At 59.3% G+C, this 19574-nt stretch overlaps 11 protein-coding genes across 11 annotated transcripts; 5 read left to right on the top strand and 6 right to left on the bottom strand.

Annotated features, from left to right (window-relative positions):
• Nucleotides 1–2: 2 nt before the first annotated feature.
• Nucleotides 3–2232, top strand: SPRG_03837 (hypothetical protein; the record flags this gene model as incomplete). Its single annotated transcript, XM_012342434.1, has 12 exons — nt 3–165; nt 218–345; nt 399–596; nt 646–783; nt 899–933; nt 978–1089; nt 1138–1308; nt 1358–1495; nt 1547–1632; nt 1679–1790; nt 1843–2028; nt 2071–2232. The coding sequence occupies 12 exons, from the start codon at nt 3–5 to the stop codon at nt 2221–2223; spliced, it is 1620 nt and encodes a 539-aa protein (XP_012197824.1). The 3' UTR covers nt 2224–2232.
• On the bottom strand, nt 2210–5623 carry SPRG_03838 (hypothetical protein). The gene is made up of 4 exons (XM_012342435.1): nt 4601–5623; nt 4111–4542; nt 3272–4050; nt 2210–3206 (listed from the first exon to the last, which is right to left on the bottom strand). The coding sequence occupies exons 1-4, from the start codon at nt 5593–5595 to the stop codon at nt 2236–2238; spliced, it is 3177 nt and encodes a 1058-aa protein (XP_012197825.1). The 5' UTR covers nt 5596–5623; the 3' UTR covers nt 2210–2235.
• Nucleotides 5624–6720: 1097 nt separating this feature from the next.
• On the bottom strand, nt 6721–8679 carry SPRG_03839 (hypothetical protein; the record flags this gene model as incomplete). The annotated part of the gene is made up of 1 exon (XM_012342436.1): nt 6721–8679. The coding sequence occupies one exon, from the start codon at nt 8677–8679 to the stop codon at nt 6721–6723; it is 1959 nt and encodes a 652-aa protein (XP_012197826.1).
• Nucleotides 8680–9247: 568 nt separating this feature from the next.
• On the top strand, nt 9248–11217 carry SPRG_03840 (hypothetical protein; the record flags this gene model as incomplete). The annotated part of the gene is made up of 1 exon (XM_012342437.1): nt 9248–11217. The coding sequence occupies one exon, from the start codon at nt 9248–9250 to the stop codon at nt 11168–11170; it is 1923 nt and encodes a 640-aa protein (XP_012197827.1). The 3' UTR covers nt 11171–11217.
• Nucleotides 11218–11339: 122 nt separating this feature from the next.
• On the top strand, nt 11340–12364 carry SPRG_03841 (hypothetical protein; the record flags this gene model as incomplete). The annotated part of the gene is made up of 2 exons (XM_012342438.1): nt 11340–12032; nt 12065–12364. 2 exons carry the CDS (start codon nt 11340–11342, stop codon nt 12362–12364), a joined length of 993 nt encoding a protein of 330 aa, XP_012197828.1.
• A 958-nt stretch (nt 12365–13322) lies between these two features.
• SPRG_03842 (hypothetical protein) lies at nt 13323–13744 on the bottom strand (the record flags this gene model as incomplete). The annotated part of the gene is made up of 2 exons (XM_012342439.1): nt 13323–13326; nt 13380–13744. 2 exons carry the CDS (start codon nt 13742–13744, stop codon nt 13323–13325), a joined length of 369 nt encoding a protein of 122 aa, XP_012197829.1.
• A 223-nt stretch (nt 13745–13967) lies between these two features.
• Nucleotides 13968–14475, top strand: SPRG_03843 (hypothetical protein; the record flags this gene model as incomplete). Its single annotated transcript, XM_012342440.1, has 3 exons — nt 13968–14178; nt 14225–14340; nt 14386–14475. 3 exons carry the CDS (start codon nt 13968–13970, stop codon nt 14473–14475), a joined length of 417 nt encoding a protein of 138 aa, XP_012197830.1.
• A 15-nt stretch (nt 14476–14490) lies between these two features.
• Nucleotides 14491–15714, bottom strand: SPRG_03844 (hypothetical protein). The gene is made up of 4 exons (XM_012342441.1): nt 15555–15714; nt 15378–15495; nt 15095–15328; nt 14491–15044 (listed from the first exon to the last, which is right to left on the bottom strand). The coding sequence occupies exons 1-4, from the start codon at nt 15656–15658 to the stop codon at nt 14592–14594; spliced, it is 909 nt and encodes a 302-aa protein (XP_012197831.1). The 5' UTR covers nt 15659–15714; the 3' UTR covers nt 14491–14591.
• An 823-nt stretch (nt 15715–16537) lies between these two features.
• Nucleotides 16538–17313, top strand: SPRG_03845 (hypothetical protein). Its single transcript, XM_012342442.1, has one exon. The coding sequence runs from the start codon at nt 16562–16564 to the stop codon at nt 17252–17254; it is 693 nt and encodes a 230-aa protein (XP_012197832.1). The 5' UTR covers nt 16538–16561; the 3' UTR covers nt 17255–17313.
• Nucleotides 17245–18021, bottom strand: SPRG_03846 (hypothetical protein). The gene has a single exon (XM_012342443.1). The coding sequence runs from the start codon at nt 17994–17996 to the stop codon at nt 17373–17375; it is 624 nt and encodes a 207-aa protein (XP_012197833.1). The 5' UTR covers nt 17997–18021; the 3' UTR covers nt 17245–17372.
• Nucleotides 18022–18290: 269 nt separating this feature from the next.
• Nucleotides 18291–19475, bottom strand: SPRG_03847 (hypothetical protein). The gene is made up of 2 exons (XM_012342444.1): nt 19001–19475; nt 18291–18944 (listed from the first exon to the last, which is right to left on the bottom strand). Exons 1-2 carry the CDS (start codon nt 19398–19400, stop codon nt 18367–18369), a joined length of 978 nt encoding a protein of 325 aa, XP_012197834.1. The 5' UTR covers nt 19401–19475; the 3' UTR covers nt 18291–18366.
• Nucleotides 19476–19574: the final 99 nt, after the last annotated feature.

The following is a 19574-nucleotide window of genomic DNA, read 5'->3' on the forward strand; positions in this document are numbered from 1 at the left end:
CGATGGAGGCCAAGAGCATGGAAGCGTCGGGGACCATGTGCTTCCATGGCATCGAGTACTCGGTCGAGATATGGGTCCAACGCGATGAGCTCCATGTCCAGGTCGAGGAAGAGAGCCTCAAGGCGACGGCCGACGTCGATCGATGGGGTGGCGCCTTCCCGCCATGTGTGCGATCCTTGCGTCGCGACAACAAGCATGACCGCTCATCCTCGCGTAGACATTGAAGAGCTCACGAAGAAGACGGGCAACTTTAAGCGCTTCTACACCTTTGTCAACATGCTCGTCTCCGCCTTGAACCACAAGAGCGACTCGGTCTTCATTGACCTCCTCACGTACTCGGACTTGGTATCGCTTCGACACGCCATCATCCATACGACATGAGGATGCATGCCATGTAGGAACTCTACCGGAAGCGCAAGTTGGGCAAGTCCTCGGCCGAAGCTCCACCGGCAGCGGCGCTTCATGCGACCAACAAGCGCTACCTTATCCTGACCTACGCGGTCGAGTTCGACCGCGTACATTACCCGCTGCCGCTCCTGTACATTGAGCAGCCCACGCCCGACATTCTGCAAAAAACGATCCTGCGCCTCAAGCAGGTAGTCATAGCGTGCGACCTGCGATCCGACCTTGGCCTCGTCATCATAGGCGCTCACGGACGCCAAGGTCGACGGTGGTGTCCCCGACAAGCAGCTCACGGCGCTGCAAGACGAGAACACGTCGCTTCGGCTCCAGATCAAGCAGCTGCAAGCCCTGCACGACGCAGCTAAAGTCCCATCGTCCGATGTACATACTTCGTCCTCTGCATCATTCTTGCTGCGGGTCTGACCATGGCGCAGGCGCGAGAACTCAGAGAGCTCACGACCATGTACCAGCAGCTCCGAAAAGATCGACGAACGAGATCATCGAGCTCAAGGCGCAGATCGAGTTGCTCGAGTACGAGTCAACCCACGCGCATGTGTCGCACATCGTCTGCGTAGACGGCAGCATTCCCGGGACGACGTCGAGGCTTTGGAGCAGCGCTATGGGCAGCGGATACGTCAGCTGGAGAAAGACGTTGAGCGCGAACGGGCCGACCACCACCGTCTTGTGGTAGGAAAGCGACTTGCGTCTTTCAAAGCCCACGAACGGTTCGTGTAGCTGCAATTGGAGCGACAACTCGAGGACGAGCAAACCAAAGCAGGTGCCGCCGAGACAGAGTTGCGGGAGTTGCAGCTGAAGAACCGAGAACTCATGCGCCAGCTCGCCGTGGCGCGGACCAAATCGACGCCGCATCGAGACCGCCCACAGGCCGCGACGACGGCGCCGCAGGTATCCGATATAGTATATTTACTCACAAAAAAACACATCCTTCGGGCAGAAGCCCCGTCCGCGCAGCACCACCGTGTCGTCGCGGCCATCGAGTGGCCACGACAGCAGTGACGGGGCGCGCAAGCCTCGCTACACGGCGCCCGCCGCAGCAACCACGTTCAAGCGCTTTGACCCGACAGCATACCACGTAGGTCCCCCACGCATTCGTTCTCTCGCCTTGAACGTGCCAGTGTCCTAGCTGGAACGCCAAGCCAAGCTCCGCGCCCGATCGCAGTCGCCGCAGCCGCCATCGCGGTCGTCGTCGGCGCCGCGCCAACCCATCATGTAATACCGTCGACGCAAGTCGAGAGCGTCGTTTGACGTTGAATAGGAGCGGGTACTCGTCCGACTCGTCGGCAGGGTACCAGTCGGGCGGATCCAATGCCTCTCGACGGCCACGGCCGCGCAGCCGCCAGGGCTCCACCGAGCGCCAGCGGGATGCGGTACATGAATGTCTTCTCTGCACGTGAAAACGCTGACATACATGGTGCGTAGGATGCGCGGCTCGCGTCGCCACGGTGGAGCGCGTCGACCAAGGCGCCTCTCGCCGTCTCGAGCCGCCGGTCGCCGTCGCCGACCGTCCCCCGCAAGGCGACGACGCCACTTAGAGGGTCGCGCGCCCCGGCCAAGACGACAGCCCCCAAGCCACCGGCACGGTCAAAGCCCACGGTACTCCTCCCAGTAGGCCACCTCGACTTGTACAACATGCTCATCTTGTTTCAGGCGGTCCCGACGACGCCACAGTACCTCTACGACGACGACGAGAGCGACACGGAAGCGCCGTCGACGTTCACCGACATTGACAATCGGCTCAACGCGCTCCAGCAGTTTCTGCGCGATGCCAAGACGCACCAGCCAAAGCTCGGGAGGAAATAATTACAGGACGTCTTACAAGTCCGTGTTGGCGTGCGAGCTCGAGAAGCTCCAGCGAATGCTGTCCTGGGGCTCCATGAGCGTGTGCGGCGAGAGGACGCTGCGGGCGACGCGGCGCTTCCCGTTCGGAATCGCCTTGCGGACACCAGCCATGAGGCTCTTCATGCTCGCGCTAAAGCCGAGGTTTTGCGCAAAGTGGTACACGTCGTTGCGGGAGAGTGTATATTGGTGCGCCAAGCCGAGGTACGACGTTGGGTCCGAGAGCAGAATCGGCAGAATTGGCTTGCCCTTGTCTTCCGCGAACGCGAGCTGGTCCTGAATGAGCTCGTTCTGGTTCTTGGCCGACAAGATAATGACAAAGCACGCGCACTTGAGAATCGCCTCCTTGGCGGCGTGGATGCGCGTCGTCATGTCGCCATCCGGGCTCGGGTGGTCAACGTACACGCGGCAGTATGGGTTGAGCTCCGTGTACACTTGGCGCACAAAGTCCTCGTGCATATCGCCAGAGGCGAGAAACACAAACGGAGCGTTCTCGGCCTCGGTCGACGTCTTGTTGTTGAGGAACGTGTCGACCATGGTCCAGCCCAAGTGGGCGCCACTCGTCTTGGCCAGCGCTTGGCGCTTCTTCTCGATCTCATCGCGCACGCCGTCGAGAAGCGACCGGAACTGACGCGCAAACGCCACCTCGTTGTACTCGTACGTAATGTTGCGCGGATTGCTCTTCTCGATCGCGGTGATGGCCGACTCGAACGGGACGATCTGCCGCGCGTACAAGTACACTTGCAGCTCTTCGCCAATCTTGACGTTCTCGGTCGAGAGCGCGAGGACGGGCGTGCCCACTTGCTTGGCGAGCGCGAGCTCTTTCAAGCACCACTCCGACTTGGGGTAGTCTTCGGTGAGGATGCTCACAACGCACGACGCGTTCGAGATGCCGCGGGCAATTTCTTCGCGCCACACCGACCCGCCGCCAATGCCACTCGGGTCCACTACGCAGCAGCAGCAACAAGAGCAGTCTTAGCACGACGACGACACACATCCGATGTGTACGTACTGAGATCGAGCCACGTCGTAATGTGGTTGTTTTCCAAGCTCGTGCGCAGCTTCTTGGCAAACTCCATGTGCGAATGCGTGTAGCTAATCATAACGTCGCGACTCCCGGCCGCGCGCTTGACGGCAAACTGGAGCTCGGTCGACGTCGTGCAGTCGAGCGGCCGGCTCCCGTCGCCGTTCACTTGCATAATGTCTGCGCCCGCACCGAGGAGCGCGAGCGCGGTCGCCTTCTTCCCGCGCTTCATCGCAATGTGCAGCGCGGCGTCCCCAGAGTCGGCGAGCGCATCGTTGATGTTGCCGCCGCTCTGCACAATCGCCGAGAGGAGCTCCTGCGACAAGTTGTCGGCAAACGCGCCCGCCAGGATCGGCGTCATGCTTTCGTGGTCACGGATCGACGGGTTCGCGCCGTAGCGCAAAAGGCGCTGCACCGCCTCGACGCGGTTGCAACGCGCGGCCCAGTGCAGTGGCGTGCGACCACCCGCGTCTTGAAAGTTCGGGTTCGCGCCCTTCTCCAAGAGCAAATGCAGCGTGTCTGTGCTGCCGCTCACGGCCGCCCAGTGCAACGGCGTGCGGCGGTTAAAGCCCGAGTAGCCGTACTCGCCGAGGCAGTCCGGAATGCAATACTTGAGGATCTTCTTGACCTTGCGCACATTGTTGAGGCCCGCCGCGAGGTGGAGCGGCGTTAATGCAACGTCGCCGCCCCAGTCTTCCAGCACCGCGCCAACAGCATAGTTGCCGCGGAGGTACGCCAGCTCGAGCGCCGTGACCGTGTTCATGCCACTAGACAGATACGACGATGCGATTGATACATTGATACAACAAGATGCGAAAAAAAAGTACCCCGGGTCGGGCACATGGAGGTGGTCGGCGTTGGCGACGAGCAGCATCTCCATGATATTGGGGTGGTCCACAAAGAAAATGGGCGGCACGCGTTCGTGCTTGACGGTCGAGCGCGCCACTTGGTTGACGTCGGCGCCGTGGTCGATGAGCCACTGGACCGCGTCGACGCGCGACGCCGAGACCGCGCAGTGCAGCGGCGACACTAACGTCGTCTTGAAGATCTGCTTGGCCGACTCGTCGGCCGAGATCACGACGCGCTTCACAAACACTTGGGAGAGGTACCAAAAAAAGTCGCCCGTGCTCAAGCGCACGCGCGCCACCTTGTCGAGCGCGTTCACCGAGAAGCCCGCGTCGTGGAGCAGCTGCAGCATGACCACGTTGCCGTTCATCGCCGCGACGTGCATGGGATTTTTCTTGGAAAAGTTGAAAAACCTACCCATATATCAACATGTTTACCAAACATCCCGAAAAATATATGGACGAAGCGTACCAGTGCAAGCGGGCTGAGCCGTAGTGCTGCGCCGCAAAGTCGTGGCCGAGGTTGTCCTGCGCAAACACGAGCACTTGGCGGAGATCGTCGACGTTGCCGAGCTCGGCGGCCGTGTACAAGCGCTTCTTGACCTCGGCAACGAGCTTCTTGAGCTTGGTGTTGGCGTCCAGCATCGTCGGCTCGGCCTTGGCCTTGCCCGTGAGCTCGCCTTCCTTGAACGCGCCGAGCTGCATCTTGAGGTGGTCGCGAAGGCGCGTAAAGTACGTGATCTGGACGATCATGACCATGTACGTGACGATCGCGCCGGCGCAAAACACGATCGCGGGAACCTCCGCGCACATGTGGGCCATAAACTGCGACTGGACAAGCGTGATGATGCCGAGAATGAGGAGCGCGACTTGGTAGAGCATCAGGAACGAGCAGATCATTTCGCATGCCTGGAGGTACCACGTGCGCTGCACTTTCTGGCTAATGCGCTGCATTGCCAGGCGGTGCTCCATGGCCTCTTCGTCTTTCGGCGACGCGCGCTTGAAAAGGTCAAAGCACCGGAAGCCCGTGCCCGTGATGCCGAGGAAGAGCACAAAGGGCGCTGCGCAGTAGACGGTCCAGCCAAACTTGAGCCACTTGGCGCACGAGTCGGAGATGTTGTCGACGGCCTCGTACGCGTGCAGGATCTCGTACCACCAGTCGGCGCCGTCGTGCTCGTACATGTAGTAGCCGTAATAGCCAAAGGCCGCGCCGTCCAAGAGGAAGAGCACCAGCGTCGTCCATAGAAGGCGCTTCACAAAGAACGAGTTGCGCAGGTAGCCCTTGAGGCCAATGTGGCCGCGCCGGACCGGCATGCTCAAGGTGCGGGTCCGGAACGCGTCGCGCGACGCTTGCAGCGCGGGCAGCGGGCGCTCGACGGGCGTCGCGCCATGGCCGACGGCGTAGTCGGCCTCGATGTCGACGACCTCGTCCGCGAAGAGCAGCTTCTCCGTCTTGGAGCTGCTCATCCAGTCGCCGTCAGTATGGAAATGCACGTCGTCGATGTCTGGCAGCTTGCGCACGCGTCCGGATAACGGAGTAATCTTTCGGGTCGCCTCCCATCGCGCATACAAACACCAAATCATATTGAAAAGCTTCGAAAAATGGTTAATCTTACGGTGGGTATACCATACAAAATGGGAGTGAATATATCCGGATAACGACGTGAACTGGCCTCAGCAGATGTGTTACACTCCGCAAGGTGTAGTTTGCACTTTACTCTGATGAGCTCGAACCTACACCATGTCCCACGGCCGTCTGAAGGTGATCTGCGGCTTCGGGAGGAGTCTAGGCGACTCTCAATACCAGGTTGCACATTGTGCGGTTGGGCCGTGCTGGATCGTTAATTATATACTCGTAGAGCAGATCTTGGAGCAGATCTTGGAGCTGCGACATGGCCTCGATCGGCAAACTGCGTCAACTTGTCCAACGGCAAGTTCGCCGCGCCGTCACAGAGCGCGTCGCATACACGAGGTCACGACGAAAACAATTCATTACGATTCCTTCGACGCGTTTCAAGGTCCAAGTTGATATAGCTCGAAGCAGGAAAGAGAGCTGGTGATGGGGAGGATTCCGCTACACTGCAGTCTACAGTGCAGTCTTCGGAAATAGTTTATTCTTTCATCCGATTGGCGCGCAGCGTCGCCAGCGCCACACCGCGAGCCTAAACGCGTTTTGTTGGTTTGCGCTACGAGGGTTATTCAAGTACCGGGTGCGCTCACCTACGGAGCCGCGCCAATGAAGGTCCAGGGTGTGCAAGCGATGACGCCGCCGTAATCTTGTCATTCCACGACTGGCAAGGAGGACGCTGGGATGGATGTTCATTCTACCGGTACAACAAGGCGGTGCACTCAGCGCAAGCGCCTCGTGCTTTCCACATCAATCAACGAACTCGCCTGTCACTTGACAATAGCATCGCAAGCAAGTCGGCCGTCGTCCACCGCCCCTTTGCACTTGTACAAAGCCGTCGCCCCCACGAAAGCGTCTCGATCTCCACGGCAGGCGGCTTGGACTAGTGCATGGCGCAATATGAACGCTGTCATTAGCTAGACTGTCATTAGCCTGATAGAGTATACTAGTCGAATTGACGGTGGTCAGCCGCCGCAGCCGCCACAGCCACCGCAGCCGCCGCAACCACCACCGCCGCCGCCATCGCCGCCGCCATCGCCACCGCCACAACCCGTCGAGCAACCACCCGTTGCACAGCCACCGGCGCCGCAGCCACCGTCGCCAGCAATCGTGCCACAGCCACCACCAGCACCGTACGCCGTGCCCGAGACGCCGCAGCCGCCGCTTGCGCCGTAGTAGCCGAAGCCAGCGCAACCACCGAGGTGGATGTACGGCATGTAGTAGTACGGGAGACCCGCGTCGTACATCAAGACCGTGTGGCGCGAGTACGGCTGGCGCACGCGGCCGTCCATGACCGGCGTGCCAATCACCGTCACGTAAACAGGCAGCGGGTCGTCGGGCTTGGAGGCTGCGAGGACAGCGACCGCGTACGGCATGGCTTCGATCGGGTAGGGCTCGTTGACGCCATAGAAGCGGTGGGCTTTGGAGGGCACGGCGCCGTGCTTGGCCCACGTCTTGCGCAGTGCGTGGCGCGCGAGAAGCCCCGTCGGCTTGTTCTTGATCCACGCTTCGTAACTCGGTGGGAAGCTCGAGTACGCCTCGTTGAACGTCTTCGACCACAGGACGAACGTGTCGGCGTAGCCTTTTGCGAGGTCGCCGCCCTCGATAGTGTCGTCGTGGTCGAGAAGTCGCTGGTGCGTTCGCAACGACGCACAGTAGTCCGCGTACGCACTCGGCGTCGTCTGGTGCGTGTGCCAGACCAAATCAATGTCCGACGTCGGCACCAGAATCATCGCGCGGTCCTTGACGCGCCACAGGTGCATGAACTGCTCGTAGCGAGCAATCGACGCCGTGACCACCTCTGGGTGGCTCCAGTACTCAAAATGGGCGCACATCTTGTTGACAAAGTCGAGCTGCCGAAACATGCCTTGGACCAAGTCGAGGTGGAAGCGTCCGAGAACGTTTGGTCGGTACGCATTGACGGCGGCCTGCACCTTGGAGCGCAAGGCCTGGACGCCGCTTGCGCTCGCCGCTTTGGCGTTCGCCTCGATGCTGCGCTTGAGCTGCGCAAGAAACGTCACCCACGTGCCGTCGCTGGGGATGTCGGGGACGACCACCGGGTACTCGAAGGGCTCGTTGCGCAGCGTGCCGCTCAGCGTGAACGTCGGATAGTTGGCACAAAAGGCCGCAATGTTGTACGTCTCGTACCGGATGCCATGGCCGCACGACGGGCAACGGATCAACTTGTTGAGAATGTGCATTTGGTACGCGAGGGCCAAGGGCAGCGCGGCCGCGCACGCTGGACGAGGGCAAGACGTCACATGGCTGCGAAGCGACCGCCCCGGCTTGATGCCCAAGCTGTACGTGACAGGGTGTAATTGGTGCACGGTGTGGGCAAAGTTGCCCTCCACGCCTTGGCTGTACTCGTGCTCGAGCGTCAGAAAGTGTGCGTAGAGTGATTCGACATTCGGCATGATCGCAACCAGGTCGTACAGCGCCTTCATCTCGAGCACATGTATTTGCACTTGCTGCACCGAGACGTTGCATGGACGGATGCCCAAGGTGTCGTGGCGCGACGGTGTGGTGTTGATGGCGACCGCCACCGAGAGGAAGGTGTCCCACATGTTCTTGGGCTCGACGACCCACGTTTCGGACGCGATCGCCTTGTCCAAGTGCGCGAGCACGTCGTCCCGCGCCGTCGACGTCGGTGCGTTCAGCGTCAGCTTGATCTTGCCGTGTTCGAGGAGCTCGAACGGAAAGCGATGGTTGTCGTCAATCGGGTCGAGCAGCCGCGTCGTGCAGTAAGCTGTGTTGCAGGCAAACTTGAGCTTCTCGCCGTCCAAGACCTCGAGCGTTTGGCCCGTGAGCACGACTTGGCGCTCGACCCACTTGGGCATAAGGAGTACACGCTCTCTCACGTCGAGGTCCGCGACGTACGACGCCACGCAGATCGACTCGGCATGCGTCAGTACCTGGACGCCCATGCTGCAAATTAAAAACTGCGCAATACGTGGCAGCGTCCAACACAAGATCTTATTTTGCGCGAACCAATCAGCGTCGCCGAATCTTCGATTGACACCTCAAAGATTCGAGGGCGATCGTTTTACGTGCTGCGCAGTTACCATCAAGCAGAAGCCTTGCAGTACACCCAAGAGTTCACCCAAGTCTGCCTTCGTTCGGCCAGATAGATGCCTATGCCGTTGGCTCGTATTACGGACTCGAAGAAACCAGGGAATGACGAAATGGGGTATACAGATATGCAATCATTTGACAAACAGGTATGAAAATGACAAAAAAGTGTAATATTGGATCTTCACGACAAACAACCGAATGCCATTGCTGAATGTAGGTGCGCACGGAGGACCCATCAACGCGTTCTAGTTCGTTGCACCAGTGCCCTTGGGTGGATGCACTTCCGTGCAGGATTGTGGGTAGCTTGCATCAGCACGCGCGAGGTGAGCTTCTCTCGTCAATTGAATATTATATTTGAAAGGTCTTTGCAGTATAGAGTCTCAGAGACCTGGTTCGCTGCGTTTCGAAATCTTTCCTTTGATGGCACGTCGAGGAGCGGCCGCAGTCGCCGTTGCCGGCCTCTGGCTGCATGGAGCCAATGCGATCCTGCCATCAGGCGTACTCTCCCTCTCGCGCTTCGGCGTGAACGCGACGCTGGACATGTTCGTGTCGCCAAGCCACGACACGGGCTGGGGCCCACCGCTGCCGCAGGAACACGACCGCAATGGCTCGCGGCGACACGTCTTGGCCGACGCCGGTGACGCGTGCAGCGCCCTCTCACGCGCGCTCTACATCGACAAGCTCGTGGTGGCACACCGGGGCAACTGCTCGTTCCTGGAGAAGGCCAAGATTGCCCAGAGCGCCGGGGCCGCAGGACTCATCATCCGCAACACGCGCGAGGCCGTGTACCTTCTCGACCGTAATCGCACGACGCCAGCCGGCAACCTCTCGAGTGACGCGCCTATGCCGTCGTTTGCGACCGATTGCTCGCGCGGCGAAGGCTACGTTCCGTCGCTCGACCCGGACGCGCCATGGCTCGTGCAAAGCGATGTCTGCACGCATCATCCCAGCTGCGCGTCCCGCATCTGTCTCCCGACCGGGCACCGAAACGCATCGTCGTATCAAGTGTGCTGCATGTGGGACACGCACTTGCTCATGGGCGCCAACTACACGGACGCCGACGCCGCGCACTTGCAGCTGCCCATCGTCTTTGCCACTGTCGCGCAAGGCGAGACACTCTCTGCACTCCTCGCGACATCGCCGTCCCCGGCCGGAACGGTCTACGCGCGGTACAGCCCATTCTTTAATCTAGCTTCGGTCGCGCTCTGGGCGATCGGAGTGGCCACCGCGATCGGCGGGTCCTACTACGCGGCCAGTGCCGACCGCGCGCGCCTCCGCCAGCACAAGCCCCACGCCGACCCGACGCGCAAGGCGTACGACGACGACGACGATGACGACGAAGCCGACGTGCTCCATCTCTCGTTCCAGCACGCGATTGGCTTTATCGTTGTCGCCGGCTGCTTTCTCACCTTTCTGTACTTTGTGCACGTCGGACCACTGTTGTCGATCTTCTTTGGGATTTCATCCATTAGCACGACGACGCTGCTGGTGACGCTGCCAATGGCTAAGCGTCTCTGCCCGTGCATGTCGTCCTGGCATCTTCGCGTGCCCATGGTCGGGACCATCACGATCCACGAGGTTCTCGCCTTGAGCGTGAGCTCCAGCCTCGTACTGGCGTGGTTTCTGTACCGCGATGCGCTCTGGAGTCTCCAAGACCTCTTTGGCATCGCGCTCTGCTGCGTCTTTCTCAAGACAATCCGACTTCCGAACCTCAAGATTGGCGCGCTCCTCCTTGTCCTCGCGTTCGCCTACGACATTTTCTTCGTGTTTGTGAGCCCGCTCCTCTTTGGGCGCAGCGTCATGGTCGACGTGGCCACCGGTGGCCCGCCCGCGGCCGCCCGCAACGGGTACCCCGGGCGCGACTATTGCGAGCGGTACCCGACGTACCCGCGCTGCGTCGACCCCGACCCGCTCCCGATGCTGCTCGTCTTCCCGCGCATTGGCGACTGGCGCGATGGCCGCGCGATGCTCGGCCTCGGCGACATTGTGCTCCCGGGGCTGCTCCTCACGTTCACCCTGCGCTTCGACTATACGCGCCGCGTGCACTTGAAGCGCACGGCTAACAGCGCGAACGTCTTCTTCAGCATCGCCGCCATAGGGTATGCAGTCGGGCTCGGCATCACCAACGTTGCGGTTGTGCTCATGAACATGGGCCAGCCCGCACTGCTGTACCTCGTGCCATGCACGCTCGGCAGCGTCGCCGCCGCGGCGCATGCCACCGGCGACCTCCCGCGCATGTGGCACGACGGCTTGTATGAGGTCGAGCCCATGGCGCCGATCGTGGGCGGGTCACCCGTCGACTACGAAGCGGGCGACGAGGCGCCGCTCCTCGACGACGCGTAGTACGGCTGCCTGCGATATATGAATGCATCTACCTTTGTGATCCATGGGCTTGACAATGTGCTTGGCGCTTGGTCGCAAATCTTTTGCGTGGAAAACCCATCGTATTTTAGCCAATCAAACGGCGCGGATAGCCACACGGGTGGATCAGGTGTTTACCTCATCCGACGCCATGAAGCAGAAGCTACCGTACGTCGGCGCCGGCCTTGGCACCGTACTCTGCGGCGCCGCTGCCGCCGCCTGCGTCTACTCGCTCGTGACGATCCGCGCGCGGCCCAAGAAGCTGCTTACCGAGAGCGGCAGCCCGCAGGTGCCCGTGGGCCTCTTGCGCCTGAGCCACCCCGGCGACGACTTTTTGCACCTCTTGCGCAACGACGTGCTCCTCGAGAAGACGATCGACCGCGTGAGCTCGCGCCTCCTCATCTACGTCGAGACGCCATTAGACATGGCGACGTCGGCGCGGCTTCAGTTCCTCAGCGACCTCTACAACACGGTGTGGGACCTTGCATGCTACGTCGGCAAGTACGAACTCGACATTCGCCTCGTGGCCAGCCACGACCGGTCCTGGGACGAGCTACTCGCAACGCCCGAGGTCGCCGGCGTCTTTGGCTACTTTGGCATGGACGTATCGGAGCTCAACGCGCAGCGGAAAGCGCACTTGCCCCGCGTCGTCTTCTATCCGCTCAAGACGTACGTCGAACGCCTCGTGGACCCCGCGCAGTTTGTCTACCTCGAAGATCCGTCGACGGCGCTGGCGAAGGAAGCGGTTGTTGTCGTCGGCGGGACCTTTGACCACCTCCACAACGGCCACAAGAAGCTGCTGTCGCTCGCAGCCGCGGTCACGTCGTCGCTGCTCATCGTCGGCGTCACGGCACCTCACATGCTCGAGAAGAAAAGCTCGGATACCTCATCCAGCCGCTCGATATGCGCAAGCGCAAGGTCGCCGAGTACCTCGCATGCATCCAGCCGTCGCTGCAAGCCGACGTCATGACGATCGACGATCCGTTTGGGCCCGCGATTTCGTCGCCGCAGATCACTGGCATCGTCGTCTCGACCGAGACCGTCCCGGGCGCGGTCAAGATCAACGAGATTCGCGCCGAGCGCGGCCTCAGTCCGCTCCAGATCTACGTGTGTCGGCGGACCGAGTGCAGCACGCTCAGCTCGTCCTTCATCCGAGAGCAGATTGCCCGGCGATAAGTCAAGCGTCGTTTTTGTTTGTTAATTGGTCGAGCGCCTTGAATCCATGACCTCTTTTTGCGATATGGCATGTCCGATACGTTGTCGTTGAGAGGTCCCATGTGCGAGGGTCGCTCCCTAACACGCCCCAGTACGATAGACCTGATGTCCCCATGTGATGTCCCCGACGAAGCAGCTTATGATCGGTACCGCTCAGGTCGTGATAAGTTGCGGCGAGGCTGTGGCAGGAAACACACAGCCGTTTGTTGCTGTGCACCTTGCGAGACAAGTCAAGCGAGTCAATTGACGCACGCGTCGTTGAGCTCCGGTCAAGCGGATCCGAGCGAGTTGCTCATGACGGGCCACGAACGCAGTCGCTTCACAAGCCGCTCTCAGTTCGGCCTCAGCTACTTTTAAACTCGTCCTTTATTGCGACGTCGCGTTCGACTGGTCCAGAATCTCCTTGGCGGAGTGATCTGCGTCGCCATCTTGCTGACTGATCGCGGTGGCGACCTCCAACGCGCTCGACGTAGCAGCATCCCATGCCACCTGGCGAGACCTTTAGGATTGCAAGATATGCCTGGAATGCCTTGGTTTCATTGCCCACCTCGCTGAGAACCGTCTGGGAGATGGTGAATCATGGTGTGTTGTCCAACTACCCAGCATCCGTGCTGCTACTTGGTGTTGCAAGGCTTGTTGCCGCGGTGCGCTCTGAGCCCATACCCATGCACATACGAGGTGGAGGAAGGCATGCCCGAGCTGCTTCGTATGTTTCTCTCGCAAGAACCCAGCATATAGCACTGCACCTAGAACATGGTCTTGCAGCCATTCAGTGCGAGTGTTTCGCGCTGTATGGGCTGAGACCACAGAGGTGTGGACGTTAGAGCTCGACATACCAACTGCTCGCAAGGCGTCGCCTTCATGAGACTGTGGTATATGAAAGGACTTGTATTACGCTCATACCTATGGATGCTGCGAATTAGCTGGCAGCGATGCTGTCTTGGGCATAAGGAGCGCCATGATGTCCTCGTCCGACAAGTTCTTGCCCCACGATGGCGCCGGCAGCGAAAGTTGCTGCATGGCCTGTTGAATCGTCGCCACATCGTTGGCCGTCATCTTCTCTGGCTCGCGGCTGTTGGTCACAGGAGCCGCCACTGCTTCACGCGCCTCGTTGTCTTCGTCGTCGCTGTCGGCCATGAGCGGCTCGTAGCCCATCGGTGCCCCTTCGTCTTCCGAGTCGGATCCCAGCATCTGGTGTTCGTTGCCGTGGAAGCATGCGTCTCCATCCTCCTTCTCCGCTTCCATCATGTCGCTGAAGTCCATGGCCGGAATCGGTCGCTGGCTCGCGATGGCCGCGTACTCGCGCTCGAGCGCGTCCAGGGCCGCGCAGCTCTCGGCCATTTTGAAATCTTTGTCTCTGGCGTCGCTATCCGGAACTCTCCTTATTATCCGTACTAGATGGTCATTGGCTAAGGAACGGAGGTATTTGCCACGCTGTGCAAAATGTGTGAAATATGTGTGGTATTTAACGGTTTGTGAGAAGCAGGGTGTGAAAAATGGTGTGTAATGTGTGTGTGCTTGGCATGAAAAATGTGGGAAACGCATTTCTCACAGAGCGACGGCGATGGCATCGCACTACGATCTGCTTGGCGTCGCGACCGACTGCAGCCAGGACGAGATCAAGCAAGCGTATCATGCTGCGATCCTCATGAGCCATCCCGACAAGCAGAAGGCTGCGGACGACGTCTCGTCCTTGGACTTTCAGCAGGTGCATGCTGCGTACCAGGCGCTGCGGTCGGCCGAGACCCGGCGCGCGTACGACCTGTCGCTGCAAGGTATTACCGTCGACCACAATGGTATCGCCACGCGTTGCCGACATAGAGGCCAAGCTGCGCGACGAGAAGCGCATTTCCGACGAGGTTGATCTGGACGACATGACGTTTGATGAGGAGAGTGGATGCTATGCCCATGCCTGCCGCTGCGGCGAGCACTACTATGTATGGCCGTGCAAAAAGAGTGTATCATGCAATCCTCCTGCGTAGATCAGCGTCGACGAGCTCGAGGACGGGACCGACGTCGTTCCTTGCGACGGCTGCTCGCTGAACATTCGCGTCCTGTACGGGATCGAGTAGAGAGTAGACATGACAGCCCTTGGTCAAATAGTATGTATTCCTAGCGCGTGTCGTTTATCATGGAAAGAGCTCGTCAAAAGCCTTGTGTTCTGGCGACGCGAGGGACGACGATGCGCTTAGTACTCCTTGCCCTTGGGGGGACCCACGGACGGGTAGCGCAGCGGCGTCTGGATGCCGTCGAGGAGCACGAGGCCGACGTAGACGCAGAAGAGGAAGAAAAAGCCCACAAAGATGGCCGAGAGGATCGTGGGCGTCATGTTGACGTAGTGCGAAAAGCAGAACGGCACGCTGCCCGCCGTGCTCAAGATGTAGCCTTCGGGGCACACCAGCGGCGTCACGACGGCGGCCGCCGCGAGCAGGTTGCGGTGGAACGTCGCAAACACGTCGTGCGCCGCCGACGCCTTGTCGCCCGTCAACGCAAAGTAGACGCTGTTGCCCGTCGCCTTCTGGAAGAGACCCGTCGCCTGCTGGATCAAGGTGTCGAGCTCGGCCCACGAGTGCGTGTTGCTCGCCTTGATGATGACGACGTCCGTGCCAGACGCCCCAAGCGTCGTCGACTGAAGGAACGCCTACAACGATGCGCATTGAGTCACCATGACGGCCCGACAGAAGAGCAAACCTCGACGTTTTCAATCGTTGTCTCGTGCGTGGCCTTGACTTGGCGGGTCAACGCATCGTCGGCATCGCCGCGCGTCGTGTGGGGGTAGGCCACGCTCGACTTGGCGTCACGGACGAGCGACTCAAAAGCAGCGCCTTGAAAGTGCTCGAGCTCGTCCAAGCGGAGCGAGTCGCGTACAAAGATGGCGATCGCCTTGGGAGCCAAGTACATGACTTCGTAGGGCGTGTGCGCGCTCTAGAGCCAGCTAAGTCCCATCGCCCTACATAGCACTCGAGCATCTTACCAAGGCGTCGCTGCTGGCGCTGCCTTGGATCGTGGCGATCGTGCTCGCGATCTGGATCGTCGTGTACGGCGCGTCGGCCTTCTCGGCGAAAAGGTCCGACGTCGGCTGCTCAAAGATGCTACGGGTCGCCATATTGGCATGAGACCCACCGTTCGGACGATGGCAGGAAGCGCGTACCCATTCTGCGACCAGAAGACAAGGGGGACGTAGGTGGAAGGATCCACAGAGGCCGCGACAGACGCGGCCGCAAGCGCCAAGACTCCGCCAAGGGTGAACCGCATGATGCTACCTCTTCTCTTCTTGGACGATAAACTCAAGACGCCCGAAACGAACACCCACCCTTGGGCGGCCAAATACGAGGTTATTAATATTGTCCACCAACCTCCGAAGCATACTTTAGTGCAGTCTATTCATCAAATGGGTGCTCGAAAAGTAAAATAAATCGACCTGTGGAGGCGGCAAGACACACTATTTACGAATTTGCAGGGGAAACGCACACGAGGCACACTATTTACCACAACTGACTGCAACCCTACCCTACAGAAACCCTTCAAACTCGATACGATAACACCCTGCGCCGTGGTCCAAGCAACGCCTGCTCGCATCGGTGTGTCATGTCGACATGGGCTTTTATGTCTTTGCTGTAGATGAAAGAAATGCACCTACAATGTACTATACGTGTACTGTTCATGCTGGCAATGTGAGCAGAATAATCGCTTGTCAAATATAGTTGTTTCAAAAATTGAGATATTCAGATATTGAAAATTGCCACGCTCGTGCAGACAACCTGGTTTCTACCAACAGATACAGAACCAAAGCGGACTTCTTATCAGCGACAACACTCCCCTGCGTCGTCGTGGGGTCGAGGAGCTTTGCATTGTGGATCAAGAAAGCGGTCTCCAACAATGCAGTAGTAGTTGCGTGCTCGTATCCAAATATATTGTACCTGTCTATATTGATATACTGTCAAGTATGAGAGGTGCAGCTGGCCTCACTATCGCCATATAATAATAATTTGAAAATCAAAAGAGCGAAATATTTCTGCGTGACAAACATTCAGCGGCGGATGTTGGACACATGTCCGTATTTAATTGCATACAAATCGCAAGATCAAAGAGGTCGTTTTATCCGACGCCGAGGCCAGCGCACGCAATCCATTTGGAGATTTCAGAGACGTAGGCAGCATGGGCAACCTCGGCGCCAAGCCAAAGACGCTCAAGGAGCAGCTCCGCGAGAACAAGCGCGAGATCAACCGCGCGATCCGCGACCTCGACCGCGAGCGCACGAACCTCCAGATGGCAGAGAAGAAGCTCATCATTGAGATCAAGAAGATGGCCAAGGAGAACCAAATCGCATCCGTGAAGATCATGGCCAAGGACCTCGTGCGCACACGCCAGCACATCACTAAGTTCTACACGATGCGGTCGCAGCTGCAAGCCGTGTCGCTGCGCATGGAGACAGCCAAGTCGGCCGAGGCCATGACGTCGGCGCTCCAAAACACGACCAAGGTCATGAAGTCGATGGCCAAGACGATGAACCTGCCCAAGCTCAACAAGATCATGATGGAGTACACGCAAGAGAGCGAGAAGATGGAGATGCAGCAAGAGATGCTCGGCGACACGATCGACGATGTTATGGACGCTGACCAGGACGAAGAGGAAGAAGACAAGATCGTGTCGCAAGTCCTCGACGAAATTGGCATCGACATGTCGGGCGCGCTCCTCGAAGCGCCGTCGGTGCAAGTCGCTCCGACGGCGGCGCCTGTAACGGCGTCTGCGAGTTCTCTTCCGCCGGCCCCTGTTGCGGCCGCAGAAGGTGGCGGCGACACCGCCGTGAGCGAGCTCGAGGCTCGCTTGAACAACCTTCGGCGATCGTAAACGTAGATTAGTGCTAATTAATGCAGAGTGAAAGGACACTCCATCTCGACTTCAAACAGCTCATATTTCCAGGAGAATGCAGCACTGAACTCCGGCGTACTACATGAAGGCCATGACGTTAGGCCATGTCCGGGATGATGAGGAGGTTCTTCGGAATCAAGTTGAATTGGATCGAAAAGTGCACAAAGCGGTGGCAGAGGTAGGATGTTTGCTCAAAGTGCTGGAACGCGTCTTGGTGGTGGAAATACGTGTGCGAGAAGATCCGGTACAGCCGTCGGGCGACGCTCTGAAAGTACTGCGTCGCGTCGCGCGTGATGCTGACGCGGGACGGGAAGATGCGCGACGATGTGAGCAGCTGGTTCGCGTTGTCGAGCGTGTGCACAATGTAGTCGAATGCGCAGCACTCCTTCGGTGTCTTGTGGGCCGCACAGAGAAAGACCCAGTCGTCCGTGGCCTTCATGATCGTACACGACGCGTTCGTGCACTCGCCGTCGAGGAGCGCGACGAGTATGTTGAGCTCCTTCACGACCTGCCGGAGGTGCTCGTACTGCCAGATGTACATGTCGGTATCCTCGGGCACGTCGTAGATCTTCTTGAGCGCACGCGGGTTGGCCCGGATCTCGCGCTGGATGCGCTGCTCGACCTGGAACGGACCGTTGAAGACGTTGGCGTCGCTGTCGCCCCACTGGAAGAAGTCGAGGCCGCGCGTCCCGGGGCAGTTCTTCCCGACGAGCGCGTTCATGTCCTTGTCGCGTGGCAAATAAAGAAATGAAGAAATCCGGCCTGGCGCGGCCTTTTGATTGGCCAAAATGACGCGATTCTTGCCATGCCATTGGTCGAGCGGATCCACTTCGCTTTGCGTTACGTCCGGCGGCTTGAGCTTGGCCGCGCTACATCTACAAGCACTGGGCGCCCGCGGCAAGTGAGCAATGGGAGCGCGGGCGTGACTGCGATGGGTGCTGCGGTAAGGTAGCAAAATGAAACACGTATTATCTTGTTTACTATCGAGGAGCGACGGCGAGCTAACGACCAAAGTCCATTCGCACGGCCGTCGCCCGCTTTCATATTGCGGCGGAATGGAGGGAGGAGCATAATGATAGGCGTGGTTGCGCTTACGCGTCACGCTCCAAGTACTCCTGGTCGAAATGATGTATTCTGACGTAGCCGTCCTCGGCGCCGCTCGTGTAGCTCTTGCCATCCGGGTGGAACGTGATCGAGTTGATAGGACCGAAGTGGCCCTTGACGCGGCCAAATTCTTCCTCGTACACCTGGTGGAAGAAGCGCGCTTCAAACTTGCCGGCACGGCCCGCCGTGACCGTGACTGTCATGGCCTCCTGACCACCGCCCAAGACGACGTGTTCCTTCGTCGGCGAGATGCTCGCCGAGTTGACAGGGCGATCCGTCTCGTACGTCTTGAGGACCTCGAGCGTCTCCACATCCAAGAGCTTGGCCGTGTTGTCCTTCGACGACGTGATCGCAAGCGTCTTGTCCTTGTTGAAGCTCAAGCTCGTGATCGAGCCGTTGTGAACCTTGTGCTCCGAGATCAAGGCACCCGTCTCCGGGTTGAAGAGCTTCACCATGCCATCTTCGCCGGTCGTCAAGATACCCTCGTTCAACGGCATCCAGTACGCGCCCGTCACGCGGCCCTTGTGGCCGTGCTTGGTGATCGCGAGCTTGGGCTGCGACGACTCTACATCATCGATAGACATCAGCACCAGGTACATGCGCAGGCTCGCGTTCACGTACGCTTCTCGCCGTTCTGCGCAAGGTCGTAGACGAAGACCGTGGCCGGGTTCTCAGCAAACTGATCCGCGACCGAGATGAACTGCTTGTCCCCATGGGCAAAGTTGACGCTACGCGCCGAGCCCGTGTGCGTGAAGCTGAAGAGCTCCTTGCCCGTCTTCAAGTCCCAAAGCTTGACCGTGGCATCAGCAGCGGCCGTAAGGAGGAACTCGGAGTGGTACGAGATATCGCACGCCCAGACCGCACCCTGGTGGCCGTGGAAGGTGCCAATGCGCTCGCCCGTCGACGAGTACCAGAGCGACGGGACGTGGTCCTTGGCGACGGTGACGAGGAGATCGCCCTCGCGGTTGTGCTTGATCATCGTGATCGAGCGCGAGTGGCCCTTGAGCAGGATCGGATGCATGTTGCTGCGCTAAGTAGACACGGGAACAAGTATGGGCGACTTGCGACTAAAACGCCAACTTGACTTGGTTGGTTCAGAGTCCCGTTGCTGCGAAAAATAATGTTTTGCCTTTTTCACGTCTTTTTCACGTGCCAATTGGTATTTTACACGCATGCCCGTATACCAGTACCGCGG

The sequence above is a fragment of the Saprolegnia parasitica genome (genome assembly GCF_000151545.1).
Source record: "Saprolegnia parasitica CBS 223.65 unplaced genomic scaffold supercont2.10, whole genome shotgun sequence".
NCBI classification, from domain to species: Eukaryota; Oomycota; class Saprolegniomycetes; order Saprolegniales; family Saprolegniaceae; genus Saprolegnia; species Saprolegnia parasitica.

What these genes read in the sequence shown, in the direction of transcription:
- SPRG_03838 (XM_012342435.1), bottom strand. Translation starts at nt 5,595, where the DNA reads ATGAGCAGCTCCAAGACGGAGAAGCTGCTCTTCGCGGACGAGGTCGTC. An exon ending in CTCCATGTGCCCGACCCGGG is followed by an intron (nt 4,051 to 4,110) that starts GTACTTTTTTTT and finishes GTATCTGTCTAG; the next exon opens with TGGCATGAACACGGTCACGG. An exon ending in TACGACGTGGCTCGATCTCA is followed by an intron (nt 3,207 to 3,271) that starts GTACGTACACAT and finishes GCTGCTGCGTAG; the next exon opens with TGGACCCGAGTGGCATTGGC.
- SPRG_03844 (XM_012342441.1), bottom strand. Translation starts at nt 15,658, where the DNA reads ATGCGGTTCACCCTTGGCGGAGTCTTGGCGCTTGCGGCCGCGTCTGTC. An exon ending in GCGCCAGCAGCGACGCCTTG is followed by an intron (nt 15,329 to 15,377) that starts GTAAGATGCTCG and finishes AGCTGGCTCTAG; the next exon opens with AGCGCGCACACGCCCTACGA. An exon ending in CAACGATTGAAAACGTCGAG is followed by an intron (nt 15,045 to 15,094) that starts GTTTGCTCTTCT and finishes GCATCGTTGTAG; the next exon opens with GCGTTCCTTCAGTCGACGAC.
- SPRG_03845 (XM_012342442.1), top strand. Translation starts at nt 16,562, where the DNA reads ATGGGCAACCTCGGCGCCAAGCCAAAGACGCTCAAGGAGCAGCTCCGC.
- SPRG_03846 (XM_012342443.1), bottom strand. Translation starts at nt 17,996, where the DNA reads ATGAACGCGCTCGTCGGGAAGAACTGCCCCGGGACGCGCGGCCTCGAC.
- SPRG_03847 (XM_012342444.1), bottom strand. Translation starts at nt 19,400, where the DNA reads ATGCATCCGATCCTGCTCAAGGGCCACTCGCGCTCGATCACGATGATC. An exon ending in TGCGCAGAACGGCGAGAAGC is followed by an intron (nt 18,945 to 19,000) that starts GTACGTGAACGC and finishes TCGATGATGTAG; the next exon opens with AGTCGTCGCAGCCCAAGCTC.